Source organism: Gavia stellata, chromosome 25 (assembly GCF_030936135.1).
Source record: "Gavia stellata isolate bGavSte3 chromosome 25, bGavSte3.hap2, whole genome shotgun sequence".
NCBI classification, from domain to species: domain Eukaryota; kingdom Metazoa; phylum Chordata; class Aves; order Gaviiformes; family Gaviidae; genus Gavia; species Gavia stellata.
Window position 1 is genome coordinate 5,068,999 of NC_082618.1, and position 27,631 is coordinate 5,096,629.

The 27,631-nt window shown below is 44.5% G+C and overlaps 1 protein-coding gene across 6 annotated transcripts in view; it reads left to right on the plus strand.

Moving 5' to 3' along the window:
* Nucleotides 1–676: 676 nt before the first annotated feature.
* Nucleotides 677–27,631, plus strand: part of CUX1 (cut like homeobox 1) — a 285,116-nt gene continuing 258,161 nt past the window's right edge. For all 6 annotated transcript variants that reach the window (XM_059829439.1, XM_059829440.1, XM_059829443.1 and 3 more), the window contains exon 1: nt 677–791. In XM_059829439.1, coding sequence (XP_059685422.1) covers nt 729–791 — 63 coding nt within the window. In that variant the 5' untranslated portion in view covers nt 677–728. The remainder of the gene's footprint in view (nt 792–27,631) is intronic.

Here is a 27,631-nt window from a genome sequence, read left to right on the forward strand (position 1 = left end):
CTGCGAGCCGCCCCTCCGAGGCAGCGGTCAGCGGCTCCGGCCCTGCGAGCGCGCGCCTGCCCGCACTTGGGCAAACCCCGCTGGAAGCGGCGCTCGCCCCGCGCCGCGCACGGCCGACCCGCTGCCCCGAGCGCACCCCTCCGCGCCGCTTCCCCCGACCCCCCTCCGCTCTCCCCCCGCCGGCTGCAGCCTCCCGAGGGGGCTCGCCACCCCCCCCAACCCCCGCCTCCGCGGGAACCGCGCGCGGTGCTCTGACATCAGCCCCGCACACCGCGCCCGCGGGGGATCCGCGCACGGCGCCGGGGGCTGCGCGGGGTCCGCGCCGCGGGCACTGCCCCCCCGCTGCACCCCGCACTGCCCGGCTGCGCCCCGCACGGCCCCCCCCGCTCCCCGCACTGCCCGCCCCGCCCCGCCGTGCCCCCCCCCCCCCGGGACGGCAGACGCGGGGGGGGGGGGGGGGGGGCGTTCGCCCTGTCAGCGCGCGGGCGCGGCGCCCCCTCCCCCCCCCGCGAGCGCACGGGCTGAGTCCGTGTTCCGGGCGGGCGCGGGCTCCAGGCCGGGATTTGGGCGCTCCCTGCCCGCCTCCCTCCCCCTTGCCCCCCCGCCCCTCCTCCCCCCTCCCGGCTGGCTCCCTCCCTCCCTCCCTCCCTCCCTCCCTCCCTCCCGGCTCCTGAACTCCAGCCCCTCTCTCTCTATCAGCCGCTCACTCTGTCTCAATATGTCTCAAGATGGCGGCCAATGTGGGATCGATGTTTCAATATTGGAAGCGCTTTGATTTACAGCAGCTGCAGGTCAGGCTCCCCCGCTCGCCGCACCGGCCGGGCCGCGCCGCCGGACCCCCCCCCTCCTTCCCTTCTCCGCCTTCCCTCGGGCCCGGCCTCCCCCTCCTCCTCCCGCTGCCGGCCCGCGCCGCCTAAAGGGAACCCCCCGCTCCGCCCGGCCGCGGCGCTCCGCTCCCTCCGCCCCCCCCCGCCATTGATCACCGGCCCCATCGGAAATTGATCCTCTTTGTTCAATTCATCGATCAGCCCAAGATGGCGCCGGAGCCGGCGCTGCCGGGGCCGCCGCCGCTTCGCCCGCTCCGTCCCGGGCTGCTCCCTTCCCCGCTTCCCGTTCCCCCCCGGCGGCCGGGGCCGCGCGGGGCGGCCGGGGCGGCGGGCGGCGGCGGGGCTGCCGGCGGCCGCTGCGCTCCCCGCCCGCCTGCCTCCCTCCCCCCGGCTTGCCGCTTCCCGCCGCCGCTTCCCCGCCGCCTTTTCTCCCCGGGAGCCGGGGAAAGTTTACCGAGTGCTGGGACTTTGTGTGGGGGCGCAGGGAGCCGGCCGGCCTCGGCGTGCAGGCGCGGAGCGGCGGGGGCTGGGGGCGCTGTGGTGCCGGCCAGGCGGGCGCTCCCCCGCCGCTGCCCGGCCGCCGCCGCCTCGCCTCGCCTCGCCTCGCCTCGCCGCGGGGTGCCGGCCCCCCGCCCCTCCGACGCCGGCGGGCAGGGGGCTCCGGCCCGCCGCGCCTCCGCCGCCCTGCGAGCGCCGCGGCCGGCTGGCAGCGCGCCGGGGCGGGGCGGGGGGGGGGGGAGCCGCCGGCGGCGGGGTCCCGCGGGGCGGGAAGGGGGCGAGCGCCCGGGGCGGGGGGGTGCGTGTCTGTGCGGGAGGGCAGCGGCAGCGCCGTCCGGGGGGGCTCCCCTCGGCCGCGGGGGGCCGGCAGGGCGCGGGGGCGTCCCGCCCGGCGGGGCACGGCCGGCGGCGGGGCATCTCCCCGCGGCGGCGGGAGGGCACGCTTACATAATTCACGGGCTCTCCAGCCTCTCCTGCTGTCCAGGATCTGACAGATGAGCGGAATATTGATGCTTTACTGTGCTGGCTCATAGCAGCCTAGAAGTCCTGTTTCCTCCGAGGGACAGTCCTCGCCAGCCAGCTTCCCTTCACCCCTTGGGTGCGTGCCCTGAGGAAACTGCAGATCCACTATTCAGCATCATTGCTGGGGGACAGATAAGGGCCGGGGGGGAAAGGTTGTCAAACGAGGAATTGGTGCTGCTCCCGCCGCTGAATGGGATTGCAACATGCCTGTTTCTCCCAGTTGATTGGTGCAGGAAGGCGCTGCCCTGCCTCTCCAGACCCTCCGGTGCCTCCCGTTTAAATAAATTGGCTCGAAAGCCGCCGGCTGCCCACCCTGGCCCCCTCCGAGGCGGGCTCGGCGGTGCCCGGCCGGAGCCCTGCGGCAGGCGGAGCGCGGTGCGTTGATGCTGGGCAGAGCCGCAGCCCCGCCGGAGGTGAGGGGATGCCGGGGGGGGGGCCGGGGAGCGCGGCCCGGCGGGGCCCGGGGCCCGCCGCCCTCCCCTCCCCTCCCCGCGGCGGGGCTTGCGGAGGGTGAGCTAGCGGGAGCGATGCTAAAAAAAAAAAGAGCCCAGCAACCCCCAAAACGGGAAGTGCTGCGCAGGATCCGTAGTAGGAGGCTGGTCCCTTCTGACTTTCAGGTGCATTAGGAGGTGGGGTAAAGTAGCGGTTTGGTTTAGGCTTTCCTTTCTTTTTTTTTCCTTCTTTTTGCTTTTCCTTTCGTGTTTTATTGTTTCTTTTAAAGGCTTTGGATTAAGGTAGACTTGGCTGAACTTTGCTAACTTGAAAGGGTTCTTAATAGTGACCCAGAATACCTACAGGAATACAGAAAATGAGATCCAGATGTAGAATTGTATAAAATAAAATGGATTAAATTAAGATGTAGTTAAACAAGGGCTGACATCTTTAATTGTGGACTTTTTGCTTTTGCCTCTGTTATGTGTGGTTGTACTTGCTTAGCATAGGAGAATAAACACTCCGAACGTCACTGCTGTGGCGTTACGTTTAGCAGTGAAGTCTAAGTATTTCCTCTAAAAATAAAGCCTTCAGAAATGCTTATTGATTAAAACGTATTACGCTAAAGTATCTATCATGTAAATTAAATTCTAAAATGTAATGAACGCAGCCAAATGGCATTTTGATAGATCGTTCTATTCTGTTTTTAGTAAAAAATAGCTCACTTTTATCATAATTTAATTTCTGTGCATACTGTAAAACCTGTTGTGGAGTATTACTGTACAAACCTTAATCTCGTTTTTGCAGACTAAATGTGACAGTCTGACTTGAACAGCTTGTAGGTTCTCCTTTGAAGCATTCTGGTAACGCTAGCTTAAAGTTGTTTGAACAATATTCATTACCTGCTTTTGAGGACTTGTGATTATTTATACACGTTGCGCATTGAGGCTGTTCACCCTTTGGCAGGTTCACCCGGCAATCCGTGTGCAGAGCAAAGTTTATTAACTTTGCACGCAGTCTGTCTTGGGGAGAGTCCCGGAGTGACCAGAGAGGTAGAGAGTACCTTCCTCCATATACAGAATAGTTAATTTGTTTCAAATTAGCTTTTTTTTTTTTTTAATCCACCCATCTGCATGAAGAGGTAGTGTAATATTTACTCCCACTTGCAGATGAAGCAATATGCTATAAAAACTATTGTTACTGAGTATGAACTTCAGTCTTACAGAACTGTCCATGCCTCCCTCCCCCATCATTCATTTGTACTAACCTATTTTGAGTGTGGAATTATAGAAAATAAAAATTCTTTCATCTGCACTTCCGTTACCCTATTCCGGGACAAAAACCTGAAAGATTTATGCTTAACGGTGTTCCACCTGTGCTCTGTAAACTCCAGCTCTTGCAGCTCTGGGTCTAGATGGCTTTGAGCCTATCGTTTTCCTGCGTGAGAAAGTTGTGAGGCGCTGAGACTGTGTAGTCCCGTATCGCTGGCAGCGGAGCGACATGCGCCCTGGCTGCTCGCAACTTCCTCTTCTACCTTCTGTTAGAAGAAGGCGTTTAACTGTTGATGAGCTTCGACCTGCCTTGTAATATTAAGCAGCAGGTTTCTCGAGATTGTATCAATATTAATTAAAAACAGAGCCAGGAACACTTTAGGGTCTGACTCTTTTAATTATTTATTTCCTTTCACTAAATAACCTCTTGTTTATAGGAAAAGAGATTTCGAGAGTTGGAGGCAGGATTAAATAATTCAGAACTTGGATTAAAGAACAAAAAGGTCTGTTCACAAATGGAATATGAGATGCAAAAATGGCAGTTTCCTACAGGTATCAAACGTGGCTTTTCGCTTGAGACTGTACCTGAAAGGCATCCAGCTGAACACTTAACCCTTTTCTCTAGTAAAGGTTAGTTATGTTTCCTGAGGAAACGGTGGAATTAGCATGGCATTTCTGCATCAGTTTGCCATGTGGTTGAAGATGGACCCATGTTTGATAACTGATGGCGAGGGAATTGCAGTGCGTAGAGAATAGATCCTTGCAAAAGGTGAATATTGTGGCAATAAATGCAAATTAAATCGCTGGAGAAATGCTGTTGCCCTCGAGTTAAAACTGCATCTCCTGTTTGGAAGCAATTGTGTGATCTGAATGAGGCTGACGTACAGCAGCGTGAAGGTTACCTGCTGTTGCCTGGTCCTGTCTGGCGTTTGTAGTTTTTGGTGTCGCCTTTGCCACAAGAACAAGCCTCTGCTGAAGAACAGGAAAAGGGGCGTCGTGTTTCCGTGGGTACGGCGTGCAGGCATCTTCAAGATTTTGCTTAGTATTTCTGAGTATGTGTGTGTATGTATCTATATCAGAGGAGGCAGTTGGTCCTGCCGTATCTTTCTGACCAGCAGTGTTGCGTGACTAAGCCTAGCTTGGCTCTCAGATCGAAGTTGAATCTGCAGGGTGAATGGGAGAAGTTAATACCAATTGGAAACTAAACGAACTATGTGTTGAAGTATTTTGACAATAAACACAAGTCTCGAAATGCCATCATAGCTTTTTAGGACGGCACGCATTCTGGTAAAAAGTACAGTTTCTTACTGCTTTTGAGCAGAACGGTATGACTTGTTACTATCGAGCTAGGGAATGAAAGTCTAAAGCCAAATCTTGCTCACACGTTTCTGGTTTTTAAAATCTCATCCTGGTATTGCATCGGATATGATTAAAGTAAGGATGGAGTATTAGTTCTATGCATGCTGTGACTAATTGTTTAAGGTAAACCATTGATCTTACAACATAATAAAATTTGTAACAAAATCTGGAAAACCTAAGTAATAACGAGTAGCTTTTAAATGCTGAAGTTCTTCTATTATTTAATTAGGAACAGGTGGAATTCTTGGCATCTTGTAGTGGGATCTGATTGTACCACAGCACAAGCCGATTTGCTTTAAGTGAAGGAGTTAACATGCTTCATCAGAAGTGGAATTAGCGATCACATCTGAGTGTTTAATTTTGTTTACCCGTGTAGGTCACTGTAGAACTTGTAGTTTCTGTCCTAAAAGTAGACAGTGCTTTACTATTTATAACGGTAGTTATATCAACTCCATTATATGGTGTGTCAAGAAAAGAGTCTCTAGCTACTGTAAATATGTTCCTGCTCCTCCCCACCTGGTCGGAGATGTGTAGTGAAAGCGGCTTGGTAGTTCTTCAAGAAGATGCAATACAGGGACCTGAGAGGGATGTAAAAGCCAGGGCACTGCTGCCAGTATACTCTGATAGCTGTCGTTGCTTCCCTGCAGCAGGAAGGCTTTGGCTTTTTGGGGTGGCCAGGGTGGTGTCCCTGGACATCTAACGTGCATGACATGTTAGAAGAAAGGCCCTTGGTGTACTTCTGGCTCGAGAACTTGGCTTTCATAGGATTCCTTGAGTCCTGTTCCTTGGAAAGAAATTTTTGAAAGCTTTCCTAGCCCTCTTGCCTATTCCTCAAATGAAATAATGCCCATCTGAAACATGTCAGAATTAGTGCGTGTTTCAGTCGCTCTGCTCTAATGCCAAGTTTGTCGTTAATTGGATGATGTATTGAGAAATGCAATAGTGAGGACTGGGAATATGGTAATGGTTGGGATTTTTTTGAAAAAAGATTGCACTACTTGGCTGTGTGTAACAATACCAAATAAGTAATGGGTGAAACATTTGCTACGGAGGAAATTACATGCAGTCTAAAATTCCAATGAACAATTATTCTTTATTTGCAAGCTGATTTGTAAGCATTTTTCTACATCCACTTTTTGCATAATCCAAAGTTTCAGTTTGATCACGCTGAGGCTGAAAATAAAGACAGTTTATTTATTGGCTAGAGAACAGATACATATATGGATGCTTAGTATTTTCTAAGACACCAAGCAGGCAGTAGTCCTTTTTACGTAAGCAGGGTAAAAGTTCCCATCTTGTACGTTCAGGTTTCTCTTGCATGTGTTCATTACATTTTATTCTTTGCTTATCTTTGTGCTTGGTTGTTTCCCAAATACTTTGTGGGCAAGGTGTTGAAAATACAGTGTTTTCTGGATTGAGAATACAGTGACAATGTTCCAGCATTACAGGAAGGAGTCGGGAGGAAGATGTGAAGCCGAGAGGGAGAAAGCTGAAATGGGGTACTTAGCAGAAGACAAGGAGTCTAGGGCGGAGATTTATACAAGAGTGCTCACACACGGGGTTGTAGGTGTGGTGTTGAACTTACCAGGAAAGATGAGAGAAACATAGCCCTCACGATCAGAATAGTTAATGTTCTTAAATTAGTAAAGATAAGATACTCATTTTATGACATACATGTTCTCAGCTTGTTTTTGTTGTCTCCGGTTTGACAAGGCAAATAAGTTGGTAATTTCTGCTTTTATTGTTAGTAACAATGAAGAAAATACAGTGTATTACATTGCTTGGGTTGCGAAGAACATGGAAATGCAGAAAGATAGCTGAATGTTAACAGTGGTAAGTTTTTATAAAAGATTAAACACAAAGTGTGCAGATGTTGGGTGTAGGTTGTTGGATGTTACAGTGGTCTTCCCTGTCGTCAAAGAGTACTTGCATTTCTGGAAAAGCAGTAGGCAGGAAAGAGTTTGTACTAGAACCACCGCGGTTCCCTGATCGTGCTCGTGTTTTGACTCTAGCAGGATACAGCAGTTCTTACTACACTTGGTCACTTCTGTGACTTAGCAGAGTTAAGTATTGAGCATGAATAAACGTATTTTCTCGGTTCGAAGGTGCTAAAGCCGGGAGATGGCCCGACGGCTCTGTGCGGATGTGTTACAGCAGACATAGGTTTGGAGTTGGAGCCTTTCAGACTAATGTTGTCTAATAGCTTTTTGCCTCGCTGGCAATTCGCTTGCTTCCTTGCCTTGCAGTAATTGAATGCCTTTGTCGACAGTTGGGGTAATAAGGAAGTTTCTGTGAGGGCTGGAGTTGCGCTGTTGTTTCACGGGTCGGAGGGAGGGGAGGCACTTGTCTGCCTCCCGGTCGGGTTCGTGGACCCCCAGTGATCTGCTCTGAGAAGACAGATTACCCTTCCTTTGAAAAAGCTCGAAAGCAGATGCACAAAAATATTTAAGCTGCCATATTTAGTTGCTTTAAACTCCCCCGTATCTTTGTGTTTCTGGCTGTGAGCTTTTTAAGGCATGTCAGGGTGTAGGCCAGGGCTGGCTCTGGGGCTTTTTCAGAGGAGTTCATGCAGCAGAGCTGAACAGATCCCGTTGTTCCTATCTTCGCTGTGTGGAAACGTACCTTAGTGAATAAGCAACCTTGGACATGGCAGCATCTGGAAGTGCCAGTGCAAGGTTTCTGTGAAGGGTGTGAAAATTTAGGCCAAATTATTGGTAAATGGCTGGACTAATTTTGCAGTGGAGGTAGACCCCTCATTTCATTGAATCCAGCGATCTTGCGTTTGGCTAATGGTCAGGTGAGCCCTGGCGTGCATTGCACAGGAGTATGCAGGTGAGACCAAACTGTGGTCTAATCCCTGCTGACCTTTTATAATATCCCTCGAGCTAGGGAGGTCCGGCGGTCCTGTGCTGCTGCATTACCGTGTCGCTGTGGGATTGCTCTTACAGGTTTGGGGTGCATGTATGTACAAGGAGCCTGAATCACTTCTGATGCTTGCATCGTAGAGGTCTTTCCTTGCTGAGAAATGTTGGCTTCAGTCCGTGGCTCACATGTGACAAGCTGAGGCCGGTAATGCTGCAGGGAAGTAAAAATAAAAACAAGTGGAGTGGGGGAAATGACACTGTTTAAAGGACTGGATGGGATAGAGGGAAGTGGTGAAGAAAGGAAGGAGTTAAGGAGTGAGCTTAAGCCTGGGACTTGGAAATGAAACTCATACTGCAGTGCAGTTGGGAGAAGAGAGCTTATTTTAGAATTTATATAAATATTGGGCAGTGCAGCTGGGGAGTATGGAGGGTCTCCCAACAAATGCCTGGCTGTAGTGTTGCAATCAAATCCAGCTCACCTGCACTTGCTGATCGTATAAAAGGATAGCCTGGGGTTTACCACCAAGCTGTTCTTGTGGAAACATCCTGGGAAGATTTGTGCATGAGATACCAGGGTGATGGTGTGACTTCAGAGTACACTGACAAATTTTTAATGTTGCCCTGTGACAAATAGGGCTTATGTCCCTGTTATTTAAATAGCTTTTTAACCACTTGGATGGTATTTTAAGGTATTACGAGTAGTAGAAGCATTCTCATTGTTCTTACTTACGAAAAAGAAAAAAAAAAAGTCAGAAGCTATTAAATTGCCTTTTTTCCTGGCATATTCCTATAGAAACTAAACTGCCAAGCTAAAAGGTAGTGCTGCAGATGATGAAATGCGTAGAAGTTTGATGGGTTAAGACTTACTCCTTCTGCTCTCTCTGGTACCTCTGCTAGGTATTTGAGGTTGCATGGTGTTGTTGATCCATTATTTTAAGGAAAACAGAAGATTTCTCTAACCAGAATGGTAAGCTTCAGCTGGTATGCATCAGCCCATCAGAAATCTATACACTGTGAATACTTACTTGGGGCAATAATGCTTAGGGGGACTGGTGCTTATGTACAAAGCCTTTAATTGGTTCGGATTCAGTTTGAGCGATAGTTACTAGGTAGTAGTGACTTTGAAATAAGTTGGGAGTTTCGGTCTTGCTGTTAGCAGTTAATGCGTGCCTGTTCTCGGCTCCGCTGTGGGTGTGCTCGAGCCTCTGAGCGTGTCACTCGGCCTCTCCTGGTTTACTTCTCCATCTGGAAAACATTGATAATGCTTCTGACCCCTCTTTGAGAGCACTTTGAGATACAAGATTGTGAGGTAGCACTTGCTGTTTCTTTTTGCTACTGCTTAATTCTGTGTTGTGGATAAGTAAGACTTAGTTGTTACATTTTCTGCACCTTTGTTAGCTTTCTTTTTAAATGGATTAAACAGAGGATATATTGCTGTTGATTTGTAGGTACTTTTCAGGCTTGTTGCTGGAAGCAGTGTCTGTAGAAATGAATGTGAAAAAAGAACTGAGTATTTGGGTGTCCTAAAAGAATATTGTTGATGATTGGTATCAAATCACTGGGAGAAAATGTTCCCTGCAAATGGTTGTAAAGTTATAATCTGGAGTTACTCATAGATACCTGCGCTCTTACTTTAAAACATCCCTCCATATTCTTTGGTATAGTGTTTGAAGGCAAGATAAGAAATTTATCAAGTTTCCCTTCAGATTTCTCTGTACATTAAAGGCCGCTTAAAATTTACATTATAGGCACCCAGTGATACAAATGTTGAATTTAATATTCAACAGTTTGTGGTTGCATCATTTAAAACTGCAGTCCTCAGCTAGCTGCAGCTGTAGGTTTGAAACAGCTCCCTGTTTCGGAAAGACAGGCCGGCCTCTGCCAGCCCAGGTGAAGGAGGATCGCCAGTTGCTAGCAGGGCTTTTATCCAAGCCACGCGCCGGTGGTTGTAAGGACTGTAAATGGCAGCCTGCGAGCCCCCCGGATGGCGAAAGAGGGGGATGTGTTCAGAGCAGTTTTTATGTAAGGTGTTAGGCTCGTATCTGAAGGCTGACATTCTTTATTCACCAAAGACATATGATGGGGTAGCTTGAAACTTTTTCTTACAGCAGCTTTTATCTTTTACCCAAATTGTTCAGGTTTTATAGTCTAGGTATCGATAGCCTGCTAAGACTGTCAGCGGGGTTAGAGGTTATGATTTAGATGTCTGCTTGTGCCATCAGAAATATTGATCGCCTACTCATTTCACATGCGTTTGCTTCCTGAATAGCTATGAGGCTGGAGAGGTGCTGTGCTCTGTTGCTGAGCTCCTGCTCACCGCCGCTGCGAGTAGGTCTCGTGTGCTCAGCTCAGTGAACTCTGCAAAGGTGAATAAGCTTTATCCCTATTCAGCACAACACAAAGGCCCTGACCCAGTAAGCATTATCGCATGTGCTTAATTTTTAACACACACGTAGTTGTAGTCTTCTGACTGAGCTTGGGTGGGAAGGAGCTGCCTTTTCTAACCTGGCCCATGGTTAAGTTGTGAATAGAGGTGAATCTCTCTGTACTAGTCCAGTGGCTTCTCAGTCTCTTCCTTTATCTCATGTTTCTAATTAACGTAGTTCTTGGTGTTTCATTGATGTGAAATACAAACGCTGTCAGAATAGCTCAATAAAATTTATACTTGTGTTTTGTCTGTAATGATTTTTCATTTTTATTGGGTATTTACACATTTCATTGCATGTGCATGTCTAAGTGGTAACACGATACAAATTTAAGATGTTTGCTTCATTTTCAGGCATAAATAAAATGTACCCTTTGTGATCTGAAATATGACAATGTTAATTTTGTCAGCAAACTACATATCTGTTTTTCAGTTGCAACTTTTGTGTGTGCGTGTTAATATTGATAGTACTCAACTTTGGTTTGGTATGTCTGGTATGAGCATAGTTGCTTTTCTAATATTAATTGTGGAGATGGGATAATATTAAACATTTAAAAACAAGGAGCCAGTGTTCTTGCAATTGATTTTCTGTGGAGAGACCTCTGTGCAGAGTTGCTTGCACAATTGTAACCTTAGTTTCTTTTATGTGAGTGCAAGAAATGTTTTGTATAGTTAAAAAAGAAAAAAGTTGTGAATACACTCGTTACTCCTCTCTTCCCTTCTTCCAGCTCTGTCCTGTCTCTTCCAGGAGCTCTGGTTTTCCTTTGCTTATAGGTTTCTGCACGTTTTCTTTGGCATGGAGTCTTGCTATCGAAATTCTTCGGATGTTGGAAAAGGGCAGCTTGCTAATATTGTGTCTTCAGCTCATCTCTCCACTGCTGTTCACAACACCCTGCCTGTTTTCTCAAGCAAACGTAATTTATGCTCATAATTACTGCTTGAACTCAGAATTATCTTTTTTTCATTCCTTTCAAAAGTGCATCGATACTTGCTGCTTTGTAGGGGTAAACTCAGGGGGCTGCTGTGCTCCTGCTTCGCAGGGTGCGAGGAGCATTAGGTGCGTGGTGAAGCAGACGGTGAGGAGGGAAGACTCGGTCTATGAGAATTTGCTTTGCGCACTTTCCTAACGAAGAAAGCTTTTGTAGTGGGAGTCTTGATCCTGTGAGACTGTGGGTGCCGTCTGTGTTACTGACGGTCCTTAACCCCTGCAGGACTGGGGATTATTTCCCTGCTTTAGATCAGGATTTGAATCACATTAAATTGTCTTACAAAGCCTCAGTTTTATGTACAAAACATCATTTGCTGTTTCCATGCTCGGAAGGAGGAGCTAGTTTCAGGCTTTCTATGTATGTGCAGGCAGAGCTTTGGTCAGTCCCATGATTGGGAAGTTGTACTGTAAAGCTGCTTTCTTCTGTGCATCTTCTGATACTCGTTTCTGTCTTTCCGAGTCCTTTGCTGTGCTCCACGCCATCAACTTGTGAAACCAGAACTGTGTGGTTTTTTTCTTGGGGTGCTATGTTAAATACATCACGAACGATTAAAACAGCACACACACTGTGCTGTGATCAGCTTGTTTTAGATAATAAATTAAAATCCATTAGCATCTGAGATGTCCTGGCGTATCGCGAGAACAGTGAGTTCTTTAATGTGCCAAGCTAAGTAAAACTTGATTAATGTCACTATCTGGGATTTTCTGTCCTGTAAATAGGACTTGAAGTCTAAAATTGGAACTGTGAAAACCTACTTTAACTAGGATTAGAAGAAGAATTTAGTAGTTCAGATTGTTTTCAGGATCTTGGAAAGTGGTCGCTATGCCCCAGAGTTGTTGTATGTGCTGTCTTTTTAAAAATTAACTTTACTGCAAAGGCTAAAAAGTTAGTTTGGGAGTGCAGCATGCTGTACTCGGTCATTCAGTGCAGTCTCTCCCAGTGTTGTAAAAGGTGCTTTCTGTGCTCGGCTGCTGCCTGCTCTGCCAAAGGGTGCTGTGTCTCCCATCTCACGGGTTTGCAACTCCTGATCCCCTTTAGGATCCTTGCTGGTGAAAGGTGATGGTAGGCAGGCATTCAGTGTTAGAGGCTTTCTTCTGGAGCACATAAGCAAATGTGGAAGGTCCTGATGTCAGGAAATGTTGGATATGTGTATTATTTTTCATTTTCTAAGTGAACTTTGGTTTTGTATAGATAGATAAAATGGAAGCTGGTAAGCCAGCAGGCATGCCTGGTTTGAAAAAACACACCTACCTCTATTGTTTTTGGGCATTCATTGCTCTTTTTGTTCGTTTCTAGATATGTCATGGCAAAATGCAGTCATATATCATAGTGTTTTTACACCCTATTTATTTGCTATAATAATTTTACCAACAAATTGTGAAGTTAATTTCAGCAGTAAGACATTTTCATTCTATAGCTAGGGGTTTTTTTAAAAAAGTTGATGGTTGGCAGCAGCCTCTTTGTACAGTTTCTTGATTGTCAGCTCTTCATTATAAATTTACTTTCTAAATGCTGACTTAAGGCCTGACACTTTGTTTGTTTAACTGTCAGTTACACTAGTTTGGAGATCTAATAAAAGCCTCTCAGATCTTCCTGTTGAATTAGGCCATCCTTTACCACCCCAGTGACTGAAGTAAAAGAACTGTAACAGTATCTTTCAGTATCTATCCCGTTTTTGCTGGAACCCTGCTTAGGGTGTCTTCTGACGCTTTATCCTCACGGTGACAGTAGTTAGTTCTCTGGTAAAAGGTCACTGTAATGTTTTAATCGGATTTTTCAGCTGCAAGGAATAGAAAAATATAAGTTTATTAATAGAGTAGCTTTGATCTTGAAGGATTCCAAAACATTTGCCGCATTGCACGTACAGGAATGTTTTACTGCTCATTTAGGGATAATCAATTTTGTTGTGGACCATGGAAGCTGGATGTTCTACCTAGAAGGTCAGGAGGAGTGAGGAGCACATCTGCATGAGAGGGGGGGAAATCTGGGAAGGCAGAACACTGTTCCCAAACTGGAATTTCCCCAGGATGCAGAATCGAACTGTGCTACTCTCGAAGGTGCCAAAGGATCTTTCACAAGTTGTTTTGGTTTTGTTTTCATCTGAAATCTTTGAAAAAGGTCATGGGCAATAGACAATTATAGAAACACTTAACTGACCTTGTTAGTGTATTTTTGAGGAATTATTGTGCTTTACAGTTATTGCTGCTTTACACAGATGGTTATTGCTGGTTTCCATCTGTTCGTTAAGCTAAAGTAAAGGCAGAAAACGGCAGCTTTAACTGGGTTTTTAAACAGAACTTCTAGGTTTTACTTCTTCTTTGACCATGTCAGGTTAATCTGTTGGGTACAGTGCCCTGTGGTTTCAAGGAAAAGAGATCAAAGTGGGAGCGTGTCTGCACAATGTGGGTCACGATAGCAGTTTCCTGTGTTTTGGGCACCCTTTTCTTTGAACAGTCCTCAGGTATGTAGTACGATATCACCCTCGCAGAGGCCAGGCCAAGGGCAAGGCTCTGACCAAGACTGACATTACGGAAACCATTTAAGCAAAGTGCTTCATGGCCAAAAAAGATCCTTCGGCTCATATTGCTGCTTATTCCCAGTTTAACCTTAGTGCTCTCAGTATGAATGACTTCACGGTGCCCCAGTGGAGTTTTCCCTGGTTTTGCTAAAATCTGCTCCCTTACGCTATCGCGATGGTTAAAACCTTTAGAATCTGCCAAGGCTTGCAGGTGTGGGAGCTGCCTGCTGGCACTGAGGTAGCTGAGCTGACATCAGTTTCAGTGCTCGTGGTGATCCTCCGTTTCTCAGTTTCTGAAGAATGGTGGGAGAAGGAGCCCCAGAGATGCGAGAGAGTGATCTGGGTTTTCACCCGATGAAGAACAAAGCAAAATGAAAAACTTCTTCAAAGTCCCGTCATCCTACTTGTGGCACTCGCAGAGTTTTTCTTCACCTGACTACTCTCTTTGAACTGGTGGGTGATTTGTTCTTGCAGGGTTGCTTCCAGTCGGCAGAAATTTCAGGTGGGATGGAAAAATGAGCCTGTCTGGTGGGAGAGCTATTTGCAGGGGTCCTAAGCAGGGGACAGAGCAGTCATTTTATTTCTCCGACTCCTTTGCCAGTTGCTCAACCAGATGTCCTCAGTAGTTTGTGCTATAAGATGTTAAGTAATTAGATCATTCAGATTCTAGTTAAACGTAATTAGAGCCCTGTGTAAACTGAGTGAAGCTGACAGGTTTTATAGGTTGGTCATAGCAAAAATATCAGATGATATAGCTCAGCATTAGTACAAAAAGATTTAAGCCTCCCTGCCCTCAAATAAAGAAGTGTTTAGTCTCCAAATTTAATCCTTAATTAGAACTACAATTTATGGAACTTAATAAAATTGTTTTCAGGACCTTGGAAGCCTCACTCAAAAGTGCTCTCATATAGTGTATGCTGGTTAAAGTTTATTCTCCTGTGCTTCTGAATTTGGAAGAGAGAATCTACCTAGCAGTTGCTATGTAAAGTTAAACAGAAAGCTAACAGAATTTTGCAATATTTTCTTGTAATTCAAATTAGTGGGTAAGCCAGTTGCAGTGGTGCTCTCCTTGACTTGAGAAGGGTTTGAACAAGTAGCACCATCTCTGCTTTGCGCTCCAGTTTCCTTCCCAGCTTGTAGCTGACTTGCCTTTTTGGATCGTCCAGCTGTAGCACAGCCTGTGTAAGATGCCTTGTTTTCTACCAGCTATCCGCTGCAAGCTGAGTTCATAACCATCGCATTTCTTTGGTTATCGTTAAATAGCAGAACTGGAGAGGATCTTCGTGTAATGTGACCGTGTGTGTAGGTATTGCAAAGTAACAAAAGTAAATGCAAGATTGCGAGCACAGGGCTGAAACATTAGCTATGTGTGCCAGCATTTGATTATTGTTATTTTATTACAGCACTCTGAAGCTAATCCTGATTATTTCTCTCCCTCATTTTACAGATATGACACATTATTTTGTTGTTTGTTTGCTGGCAGGCGAAACACATTTTCTGAAGGAAAGTGTTAACAGATACACTGATAAAATGTCTGTCTCCTAAAAACTGTCTGAAGACAAACTGAGTATTTGTCTACATGTGGTGTTCACACTGTTGTTGTGCTAGCTACCGAACAAATTAACAAGATGATTCTTGTCTTTTATAGGATGTAAACTTTCTTTTTAGATGTTGCAGGAGTCCTAAGTTGTGAACTAGACCCAGGGTGATCCTTGTTCTGCTGAATGCTCTGAAAGCTGATTGCTGTATTGCTTTGCAGTACCTAATAAAGAAAAATTAGGTACAGAACATTCACAGCAAAGCAAGAATACATCGGAAAATTCAGATTCAAGTAGTTACAGGGATTTTGCAGTTAGACTTAGTCAAAAAAGAAAAATCAGAAGGAAGAAAACTGCAGTTATTTCTTGGTAATCCCAAATGATTAAGTTGTCTTGCTCGGTACCGAAAACAGCTCCTTTGCATGCCCTACAGAGTTATTTCATGCAATAACTTCCCACGTCCCCTCCAGCCTCTCTCCACCATGCTTAGTTATGTCACTTGTGTGATGCTTCGAGCCTTGCTGTCCTGGCTGGAATCTCGAGACTGTTTCCAAGCTTGTATTTCTCACTTGGCAGCACATGATGCGGCTGGTGGGCAATCTGCCGTATCCCTTTTTTGTCAAACATCAGAGTTGGTGCCTGACACTGAATCTGGGAACAAGAACGGGGAGAGTGAAATGTACAGTGGAGCTGAAGATATCTGCTGGGTGTCGTTGTGCATTTTTCTGTAGCTATTGCTTATGATTGATACTCAGTTCTTGTGGTAGCAGAGTGACGGAGATTTTGCTTTTTCCCTTCATATTTTAAGTGAGTAGCATGACCTGGTAGGTGGAAAATTTTCAGCTGCTTTCTTGTATGAAGTGCTGTCTGCTTACAAGTGAAGAACTCAGTTTGAGGAAAATCCCCTGAAGTTCTGTAGAAACAAACCAATTTTATAAAGGTGTGTGTCTCTGTGTGTGTGTATGTTTGTGTAAACACACAAGCTCACACAAGCACAATCTCCTTTCTGGATCAGCTCCCACCATGCAAAATACAAACCTGAAAGTGCTATAATTGATTATGTGCAATAGGAGACAAACAACCAAGATTTTGGGAGAGGGCAGGGTGTGGTCCAGATCTGGCAAAACATTTAAGAACTGAACATTATTTTTTCAAAGGTAGGGAAACTTTAAAACATTGGTCCAAGAGTTAGGACTGGTTGGGAGAAGGAAAAGACTACAGTAAACTGAGACATCTTCTTTGTAGGGGGAGGTGTTGGGGGAGGAATTGGGAAGAAAGAACACGCAAGTTTAGGTTAGTACATGTTCATGTTCTTCTGGTTTTTTAACTTCATTTGTTTCCCTGGCAGATGTCCCATGGCTTTGAGGCCTTTGTCTGTGTGAGAGAGAACACGAAGGAGGGCTTGGCAGGACTCTTTTCGGGTTGTGTGGAATAGCTGGTAGTCATATTTATAGTTAGTGTTGTCTCTTGGCTTATGCAATTTTGATAACCGGCAATTGTTCTGTAAAGTTACGTATTATATTGGCAAGTCAGCTCTCCCTGAATTTCCTTCACCAATTCTGTGTTGTAGATAGGTTTCATGTACAAGTTTTTGTAAGGTCTGAATAGCACTTGTCATATCCACAGTACTTTACTTTCATAGAGTACTTTACTTTTCATAGACGACCCCCCCCCCCATATTAGACTCTCTCTTTTTAAAGATGTCTTCATACAATCTAAGATATTACATGCAACCCTGCTTAATTAAACTGAAAAGAAACAGTATTTTAAAACAGATCTAGCAATCCTTAATGATAATGTTTTTCTGAGCTTCGTAGCATGTATATATATATGCTGCATCCTCCTTTGAAGGCTCTTCAGCGATCATTAAAAAATGAATGTACCTCAGTGCTTAATACAGTATTCTTTTGACTTGCTGAAACTCACAGTGGAGCTGGTCCCGTAGCTGCTGTGGTCTACAGGGGAAGAGGACCAATATTCGGCTGCTGTGAGCGTTTGAACCTTCTGGTAGCCTTTTACTTTTTCCGTGTCTGTGACTCTAAATGGATTTATAACTCTGTAGCTTTATGCCTTTAAAACACCTGCTATAATTGCTTAGAAATGTACTCCATGTCAGCCTTTATTGCTTACTGTGATTACGCTTCTGGTAACCATCCTTTTTGGCAGACTCATAAAACAAGTTTCTCATAATAGGATTCCTAACAGAGTTAAACAATATCCATAGTTTAAAGTGTAAATATGTTTTACTGGGGAAAGGAGATTATTCTGCTGTTCTTCGATACCTTTAATTTGAGACTTCAGAAGGTGCTCTGCATTAATTGCATGCATAAGTTTAAAAGAAATTACGTTCTACCCATTTCATTGATGGGGGTATGTGGGGGCATTTTCTTTGTATGGCAGGTTTATAGTTGAGAAGAACATGCAGGCACATTCTTGAACTTTTAGACACTTTTTTATCAATTAGCATAGTTTGTATATAAATGTAGAAAAGGTTGAAAAAATACTGCTTAATGTTGCTGATTTAACACCCAAGTGCTGCGTGAATACGGAAAGAAAAAAAAAATACCTGGCATCAGAGGTTTGTACCTTCAACTTAGGGCTGACCTCGTACCTCCTAGTAAAGCGGAGGGTCCTGTGAAGCTGTCTGTAGGGTGTGATGGATGAGCTGTCAGTACTTTGGTTGTGGTAATATGTTACATTTGATAATTCTGCATGCAAGAAACATATCAAGGAGTTATGTATTCCTACAACAGTGAAGGTACAGAGGATAGAAGATAACAGAGACAGTTGAACTTTGTGTTGTACTACCTGGATCCTGATGTCTTCAGGTGGACATCAGAGGGTCAGGAAATCTTAGTTTTAACATTGCAAATCAACTTAGTATATTAATTCTTGTAAACTGTTTCTAGAGATTGCAGGATTGAGGAGGTGTTATTTATCATCACTTTTAGCTAAAGAGTTCCACCCATGCAAAATTCTTAGCGCTAAGAGAATTAGACTTTTTGGTAGGCGGGTTGTTCTCAAAATCTGAAGCAGAGGAAAAGGTGGTGAATAGTTATTTTTGGGCCCTTTTAAAATATGAAAATAAAATTGCTGGGGTTAGTCAATGTTCTTTAAATCAGCACCTTTATCCTCAAGGATATTTTGGTATTTTTGCTTTTGAAATTTAGGCTAGACTTCAAAGGATAGATGGAATTTCCTGGGAGAAACAGGGTGCTGCAGAATGGTGGAGGCTGGAGTTGGAGAAGACAAAGTAAATGAGTGTGGGTCGCATGGTACTGCTGGCCTGTTACGTGTCTCAGATGAAGGAAGCCAAGCCTTATCCCACAGGGAAGTGGGAGACCTTCCGAGGATGCACGCGTGCCTCAGGAAATGCTACCGAGGATTCAGTCTGTGGTGCAGTTGCCCGTGTCACCTCTCTGCTACAGGGTTTTGATGTGCTTGAATATGGCTGTGAACTTCTGCGTTAGCTGACGCGAGGCACCAGGCTTGGTGACACCACGTGCAGGTGCTTCGTGCTGTTGTACAAAACCTGTTTGAGTGGTTTTAGCCATTTCCCTGTGGGACAGGGATAGTGAGAATTTTAATTTCTTTTTTAGGCGTAGAGTGTATCATACAAGTATAAAATCAAATACTGTGGGATGGCAAATACTGTTTTTTAAACTAGTTGGCTTGTTGTAGCTGTGATAATCTGTGTTGATCAACCCTTTTGGTGTTTGCTACAAAATTTATTCTAAAAGGCATGGTAGCTCATTCTTGTTGGTGGCGGTCCAAATTGTCTCTGCTGCCAAACTTGGCACTGGTGCCAGTGGTTTGCTTTAGCTGATCTAAGAATATAATACAGATGGTTTGATACTCAGTACAGATCTATACAGATGGCTTGAAACTTTTGAATGTCTTTATTTCATTCCCTTGTTTCTTCTCGGTATATCAAGTATCTCTGTATATATAATTGCTATTCTTAAAACAATCTGAACTGTATTTGGTTCAACTTCTGCCTGTTGTTGCTGTAAGAATTTGTCAGGAAAAGGCTGCTGTTTCGTGCAAGTTCAAATGTTCTGCGTGTTGGTACAGGCATGCTTATTTATAATGCACAAGAATATTTCTGTCAAGCTGTTTGACCACCACACCTGTAGATATTCTTCAGTACAAAGCAGATCCCATGAACTGAGTTTGTAGATCTAAAAATCCGAAGGTTGAGGTCACCAACACTGGCCTTCCTTCAGATTGTTGCTGACACTGGTAATGACATCTTCGCAGTTGAAGCAACGTTTTAGCCTAGTGTAATAGTTGAAGGAGAGATCAGTGAGCTCTGGCTAAAGGCTGGATAGTTTGTTTTCAGTACTCGTTACAGCCTGTTGATCTCTTGCCAGCAGAAATTTCTAGGTTGTGAATTTGTTTCTGTTGTATACAGGCGTATGACATCAGTTGCCTGCTAGTAGGACAGGGCGTAAATAGAATCATGACAGTGTAACTTCAGTGCTCTCTGCGTTTCTCCATGCATACAAGATATTGATGTTACAGTAGCTGATGTTGACATAGCTCATTGCCTGGGCAAATGGCAAAAGTAGCCTCTGCTTTGATTTGCTTCTGATCTGATCATGTATGGGAGATCCTTGTTCTGCAGTTCGGGGATATCGACAGCTCTGTTCTGTACATAGAGATTTGGAGGTGGTTATATAGACTTACTTTTGAGCAGTGATTTACTTAGCTTCCTTCATAAGGTTGTTAAAGTGCTTAACAATGCAATTAATGTAATTTAAGGACAGTTAAAAGCACTAGTGGTTCTTTTCAACTTAATTTTAAATGCTGAGACAGATTAAGCAGTTTGAACAATGACAAGATTATGCTCTATAGCCATTGAGCATATAAATAAAATATGCCCTAGTACTTGGTATTTTGAATCCAAAACTTATGGACCACTGAAATGAATGATTATGGATATATTGCCTTGTTCTGGGATCATCAGACATCCGACAAGTTAAGCGTGATCAGTGCAAGTCAGTATTTAGATGTCAAACCTGGAATGAATATTTCACTGCTATAGGAAGTGCTGCTGGTAACTTCAATACATTGGATGTCTCTTGAGTTCATTTCAGTTCCACTGCAGATACCGACATAATAATTCCAGAGATAAGACATTAAATAGATTTATGCATCTCTGAATCCTTTCTCTTCCATTTGCACGGCGACATTAGCATTTTATCCAAATAGTCACTTAGGTTTTTGTGTGTGTAAATGGTTTATGTTTTGCAGGCTTTTTTCCCTGTAAGTTTCATGAATGCTTCAGTTAATATTCTTAACGCAATTCATATTGTTAATACAGAGAAGTTCAGATTTTACTAAACAGGAGGGAAAGTTTCATAAGAGTGCCCTTATGATGAAGCTGCTGTCCAGATCCATCACCACCAGCTCTGGAATGAGGCAGCAGAAGTCATTTTCCGTTGGGCATGAGAGGCCTGGCCCATTTGATGGTTGCTTTGGAGTAGTCTAGTTCCACCTTTGTCGATGAGGAGAGAGGTGTTGACTATCCAGGTTTGTAAACACACCAAGAGTAAAGTGGTACATAACTGTTCCTTGTTGGTCAAATAAAGGTATTAAGGGTAGGTGGGATGTTGTGGAAAGCAGTGGTTTACAGTGGCTGCAGTGGGATGCTCATGCCTTGAGAAGGAACTCACTGGAGTGGAGGTATGTGTTGATTAAAGGGAAACATGAATCTAAAATTGAGCGTGACTTTGTAAAAGCCTTAGTTGAAGGATCATTTGTAGTTTGAAACCAGTCACCTAAATCATACGTGGATGATGCAGCACTGTTAGCTGACTGTTTAGAGTCCAGTCCAACTCCAAATTAACGTTGATCCTGGTGGAGTCAGCTGAGGTGGTTTGACACTAAGAGTAGGCACGTCTTTTAACAGATTGGTTGGGAGCAATGTGGTTGGTAAAACTAGCCTTAGCTTATGGGCATTTAAAATATTTACGTTCGTTTTGAAAAGATAGCTTGTCTTTGAAAAAACAGGTGCTTGTGTGAGACGTGTATTCAAACAGTCCTTTTCTACCAGTTTCAAGAACTTCAGTTCTATTTCAGCCTTATTTAAGAAAAAATAGTTCTTAAATTTTATCTTCGTTCTTCCTTAGTAAGGCTAGAGCTTAACTGGGGTGTTCCCAGAGAGCTGGTTTAGGAGTGACTGACTGGTAATGATGAGTGACAGAATTAGCATAAATTCAGATTAATGGAGATATGGTTAGCTAGTGCCAACTGGCTACATGGGTATAAGAGTCGGCTCTCGGTAGCGATGACAGAGGCTGATTTTTATCCCTCCCCCCCACTGCCTTCCCACCCAGACTGCTGAGTATCCGACTGGATGTTAAATACTTGAAAATCAACCTACTTAGCAGCCTGGATCAGGCTCTAGGGACTAGATTTTTAAAAGGGAGGGCTTGTTTGGGGTGGTTTTGTACACGGGTACCTCGCCAGGGACTGCGACGGAGAAGCTGACTGCTGGTATGCTGCTGCTCAGCGTTTCAGGGGTGTCTGGCAGCCGGGGGATGCCGGTGGAGGCTCCGGAGGTGGTTGTCCGCGGTGCGGGGCTGGGATGTCTCTCCTCGGCACCCCGAGCTCTCCCGTGTCGTGCGATTCCCCGGCAAGCGTTGCTGTTCGTGGCGCTCAGCCAGCTTGTCATGTCAGTGTTGAAAACTCTCGTACACTTCTCCAAACACTTTGAACCTGTCTTGATCTGCCCGGTAACCTCGGTGTCTCCGCAAGCTCCACCACACACAGAGCAGGGCTTCTCAGCTGCCAGCCTCCTGACCACGTTTGACCGACTCTTGGTGGCTTGTTAGCAGTTGGGTCAGATCATCTGCGTGCAATGTGTTAGCAGCGTGGAAGCCCAGGGTGTGGTGGAGCAATGAGAAGGTGTTCCTGTGGTCACCCTGTGCTGTCCAGGTAGCAGCGTCTGGATCAGGCCAAGCAGGTCTCGGGGTTGTATCCCATACCGGGCAGGATGGTGGATCTCTACCTGCCTATTTCTGGCTTGGGAGTGCTCCCTGCTTTGCAGCCCTGGCCTGGGAGAAGTGGTGGTGTGGCCAGGGAGCTGGTATGGGGGTGGCATGAAGTGCCGGGAAGGGGCTCCCCTGGGGCTGGGGCTGCTTCTCGCAGAGCAGGAGGTGAGGGACCGCTTGTCCCCCGAGGTGAGGGCTCGCGGGTGCCTTCAGAATGCACTCCACCAGATCTTCTTGGTTATCTGTGTTTTTAAAAATAAAGAAGAGATCAAGTGCACCACTTCATTGTGCGAGATGTCGCCAGCGGAGTGGAGATTTGTCTATTTAGGAATTACCATTCCGTATTTTGCCGTCTCATTACTTTAGGTACCCACCGTGTTGGACTCCTCCCTGATGATACCGTGTGCACGCTGAAGCAGTGAGGGTGAAAGATGGTCAGCCGTCGCTTTGCATCAGTTGTGAATTGTCTGGATCTGGGCAGCGCTGGGTAGCGTGCTCAAAACGCACGCCTGCTAAATGCACACCCTGACAGACAGCGCTGCCTTTTTTCCCCACACGTGCTTAATCAACTAGCTAAATAGAGTGGCTGTTCAAACGGGGCTACTAAAAAGCACCTGCAAAATCAGTAGTCACTGCTGAAACCCTAGTCCCTGTATGCTGATTAGGCTCTTGTTTTTAAAAAACTTGTAGTGAATATGTTTAAATTCTGAAATGAAGATATTTTCCCCAATTATCTTCTTCTAAAATAGACTTTTAGAATTGTTTGCTCTGATGCAGAAGAGTACTTAATGCTTCTTCCCTTTTATTGGTGTAAATGCAATCCTGAAACATTGTCAGTGTTTTCTAATATTTCTAATATTTTTTCTGAGTCAACGTATTTTCTTTTCCTTTTTTTTTTTTCGGGGTGGGGGGGGAGCTTACTGATGAATTCTGTGACTACTTGTGGGAATAAAAGACTTGGTAGTATTCCTGTTAAATTTTTGAAAAAAAATTTTAGTTGCTTTAGTATCCTGCTTGTTTAGCATAACTGTATGGGGCTTTGAAGGTAGATTTGTCATGAGATTTCATGGGTATGACTTTGTTTGAATTTGCTGCTCCCTGCCACCACACACGTACACCTATCAGGTCAGCTCATGCAGTTTTCGTGCTGTATGTTACTGCTTTGGTTGTTTGGGTGAGATAAAAACTTGTTGAACTACTAAAGTGGACAGAGTTTAAAATTACAGACACATTACTTTCTTTTGCAGCCATAATATGTTTGTTTTGGCAGGCTGTCTCTTCGCTGTAACATGGAACGGTTCCTTTTTTTTTGCGATTATTCACTGTTTTCAGTCATACAGCCCCAAGTATTATTCATGGTGCTGGAAAAAGTTACTCTTTCACAAAACAAAAGCATAGGGAGCACTCTGAGCTACCTCGTCTTCGTAATTGGCAGGTATTAATGATACGTGGGTACACACTGCAGTAACAGTGTGTTTCCAGTTAACAAATGGCATGGGGCGTTTCTGGCTTCGGAGCCACAGGAGCCTTCTCCAGGTCCCGTGGTGGTGTGAAGGTCTCGGTGGTTCTGCTGTTGCGTGGCACCTGCCAGGACGACGCTTTGTGGATCCACCACGAGCGAAGGCTGCGTTCACCTGGGCCAGTGCTGAGCTTCTCCCACATGGTGGAGCTTTTACCCTCAACTTGACCACAAAAAGACATTTATAAAGTGCAGAGAGCCAGCTTAGGAAAGGAGGGCTCTGCTTGCCTCTTCCTTGATCCATAAAATTTTTGTATCTGCTATAATGATGTGTTTGAACTGCACAGACGTGGACACTGTCGCTGTACTAATGCCTGCCAGTCGATTAGCATTAGGTAGAAGAGAGGCTTCTTGGATACCTTCACAATCATATGGCAGTTTCTAAATGGCGTATAGCTGCAAATGCCATGCGGTGCTACAGCTGCTGAAAACCCGGCGTCTGTCTTTAAACTAAAAAGACTAATCAGATTTGCATCATGTTCAGCAGGTATCTAGCCTGTTCTCCCACCCAATTTTTCCATTTCCAGCTGCCTTATTTTGAAGCATCTTGCTGTTGCATTTCTCATAATACAGGAATAGTGTTAAGCATTAAGATTAATTCTTACAGCAGACCACTTTTGAAAGAAGCATTGAATGATCTGGGAGTTTGTGTGATTGGAACCATACCTAGGAGCTGGGGGAAAAAAAACCAGTGTGCTAGTGAGAACAACTGCCTATTTTGCAGAAATTAGCTTTTTCTTTCTCATTGCTTGTTTATAATATTCTGATACTGTGCAGTCTCTTAAAGGTATTCTTTGCTTATCCAGTCAAACTGTAATTCATGTTACTCTAGTGCTTATCTATTTTCTAATAATACTTACTTAGAACAAGAGGTGGCCTTTCCTTTTTTCCTCAGGGAAAAGGAAAAGAATAACTTCAGTGTCTGTCTTCCCCCCCCTCCAAGTAAGGAAAATACCGTTTCCTCCGGTGGAAATGAGTAATGGTGATGCAGGTCAATTTAGACTTTTATATTAGCCACTTGTTTACATGAAAGTCATCTGTTCTTCTAAAAATCTGTAATTTTCATGGGAACTGTGCATTAATTTTAAGCTCACCCTGTTCAGAGCACAGTAGCGTATTTTTCACCTAATATTCCTGTGGTTGGAAATCACAATTGTTTTTCCTGCTGTCCCAAAAATTGTTTTTGCTGCTGAGGTCCTTTAATGCCCATGTGTCGATGGCATTGCATGTTCTGCCACCTGGACTATTCTCCCTGCCAAACTTTATGCTTCTTTGGTCTTGCCCTTTGCTGTTTCTGAAGCAGATCCCTGAAACATTTTTTTCCAGTCTTCCTCTGCCTTGCTATTTGTTTTTTCTTTTATAAAAATAAATTGTGGAACTGATCTAACTGTTGCATATCTGCCCACTCCCCCATACCAGTGAATAAAATTGCTGACCCTCCATGCCTGTTATTACTGTTCATCCGTCTGCGTGCTTAGATTTTTTTATGATAGACCCCTTTTGTAGAAGATTTTAGGTGGTTTTACCCAGAGATGAGTGAGTTAAGTTCTGCGCTTTGTAATGCGGGAATAAATGTTTTCAAATGACAACACCTTGTAGTGAATAAAATGATGTTTTCAATCAATGGATGGTTCTTCTTTGACAGCAGCAGGCTTGGTTTTGTTAGTTGATATTTTCTAGGTGAGAGTAAGTAATGGCTTCTTCCCATAAACTTGGTAATCTTTTAATTTTGGTGATTGAGTCTTTAATATAAATACAGTGAAGTGACAGGCTTCATGCTCTTAATTTTTAGGGCTTTTAGTCATCCTTAGAATTAATTCGGGTTTCAGTAGAAGCATTTGTTATTAAAGAAAGCAGAGACTCAGATATTTAATTACTTGATTTTCTTTTTTTAACAGATTTTAAGAACATCTGTGGATCCTAATGAAGTCAGTGAGACTCTCAGCCCCTAAAAACTGCATAAATTTTTACAGTAACGTGGGAGAAGGGGAAGGATTAGGGTGGAGGGCAGGGTACTGTGAAGATGCCTGGCATGTATTTTCTGAAGACTTACTGTATTTTTAGCTAGTGGGTATGTTTAGAGTGTCATTCATTTTAGAGAGTAAGACCATCCATTTGTTCTAGACTGCTTGAATTTCTAGTTTTTCTGTGAAATACAGTAGAGTTTTCTTGTGGGGATGATTTAGAGTTGGATGATTCTCAGCTGCGAAAGAAATACTTAGGTTGATTAACTTTGCTTCACTGTTTTCTTTTGATTTCAAGAGGTTGTGCTTAACATTTCAGAATTAGTTAGAGGACTTCTTTCAAACTGCTAAATTATACCTACCAGCAGGCTGCAAAGGGCGGTGCGCATGCCTGCCTGAACTGTAGCTGCTCTTGACAGCACTGCAAATAAATTACATATGTAAGCAAATTATTTTGAAAGCAGTAGTCTTCAAATTGGGACGGTGCTTCTCTGTGTGTTCATACACCTTTTGCTGTAGCTGGTTAACAGGTGAATTGGAACAGGAATACCTTTTGCAAATTTGGTTTCAAATTTTCAGACAAGCACGATACACAAATTCTCCTTCTTTCTGTCCTCTACAAAGAGGAAGGAAGGAAAAAAACCCCAAATCTATTTCAGTACTTTCTCAGAAGTTTGTCCCTATAAATGTCTCTTTTTCTCTGAAACTATACTTTAAAATCAGCAAAATTCTTGAGGACTGCTAGAGTAATTTTGCTTTTTAATGAAACATAATGCCTAATGGGAAGAATCTGTCTGGACTTCCACAAAACATTATTTTTTAATAAAATATGTAGCAAATGGCTGCTCACCATTTTGAGTCATTTCAATATATTTTTTAATCAACATGGAATTATCAGATGCTTTTGCATGTTTATGCAGGGGACCATGTGTGCTGGTGGCATTTATGGCTCTATCAGTGAAGCTTTTGCTTTACATTCAGTTCTGCTCAAATGGCTGTACTGACCTAAGAGACAAACAGAAACCTTTGCTTCACACAGCGAATACAGACATTACTGGGTTTAAGAGTTTTGCCTTCTAGTCAGCTCTTTTGTTCTTTGTGGTCTTGTAATTACATTTTCTTAAATGCAGTTCTCTTCACTGTTGTGGTGCAGGGGAGTTTGAAGGAAGGGAACTGTGCATGTGCAGTAGTTCATGTATGGTCGGGCTGCGTAAGCTAAGAGGAGAAAAATGTCTCTTATCTTTTTCCGTTATCTCTGCTTACCTCACTCTTTTGGGGGTTGGTTTCCACCTTAAGAACGCACTACTGCAAAATGAATCTAATGAAAATCATAGAAATAGTGCTTGAGGCTTCATGCTGATTTGTTTCACTTGTAAATGAAAATATTTAGCTGTACTCTAAGGTCCTGTTTTGTTCCAAATACCAAGTTAACTTCATTGTTCTTAGAGTGCTCTTTATTATAGGTGTTCTGACTTGGGTGTGGTTTTACAGACTTTGCAGAATTTTGTTAAAATTAGGGATTATCTTTTGTGTATTTAAAATCAACAGAAGCGAGGGTTAACCTCTGTCGGTGCTCCGGGAGTGGGGGAGCTGCTGCTGCTTCTGTGTTCAGATACCCCGAGAGCGAGTCTAATAAACTGGGAAGAACCCTGCTAATGGGGCTTGCACTTTACTCTCCTGAAGGAGCAGCAAGGTGGCTGCCCTTAAGTCATCGCCTGAACGTTGTAATCTAATCTCAGTGGCACGCTGGAGGTTTTTGCAGTAGCATTCAAGGCAGCAGTGCAAACTGATGTGACTGATGGTATTTGTGGATTATATCAACACCAGTGGATTATCTGCAGGAGGAGGAGGAGTATTAGAAACAAGAAGCAATAATATACTAAACAACTAACTAAAAGTGGCTCATG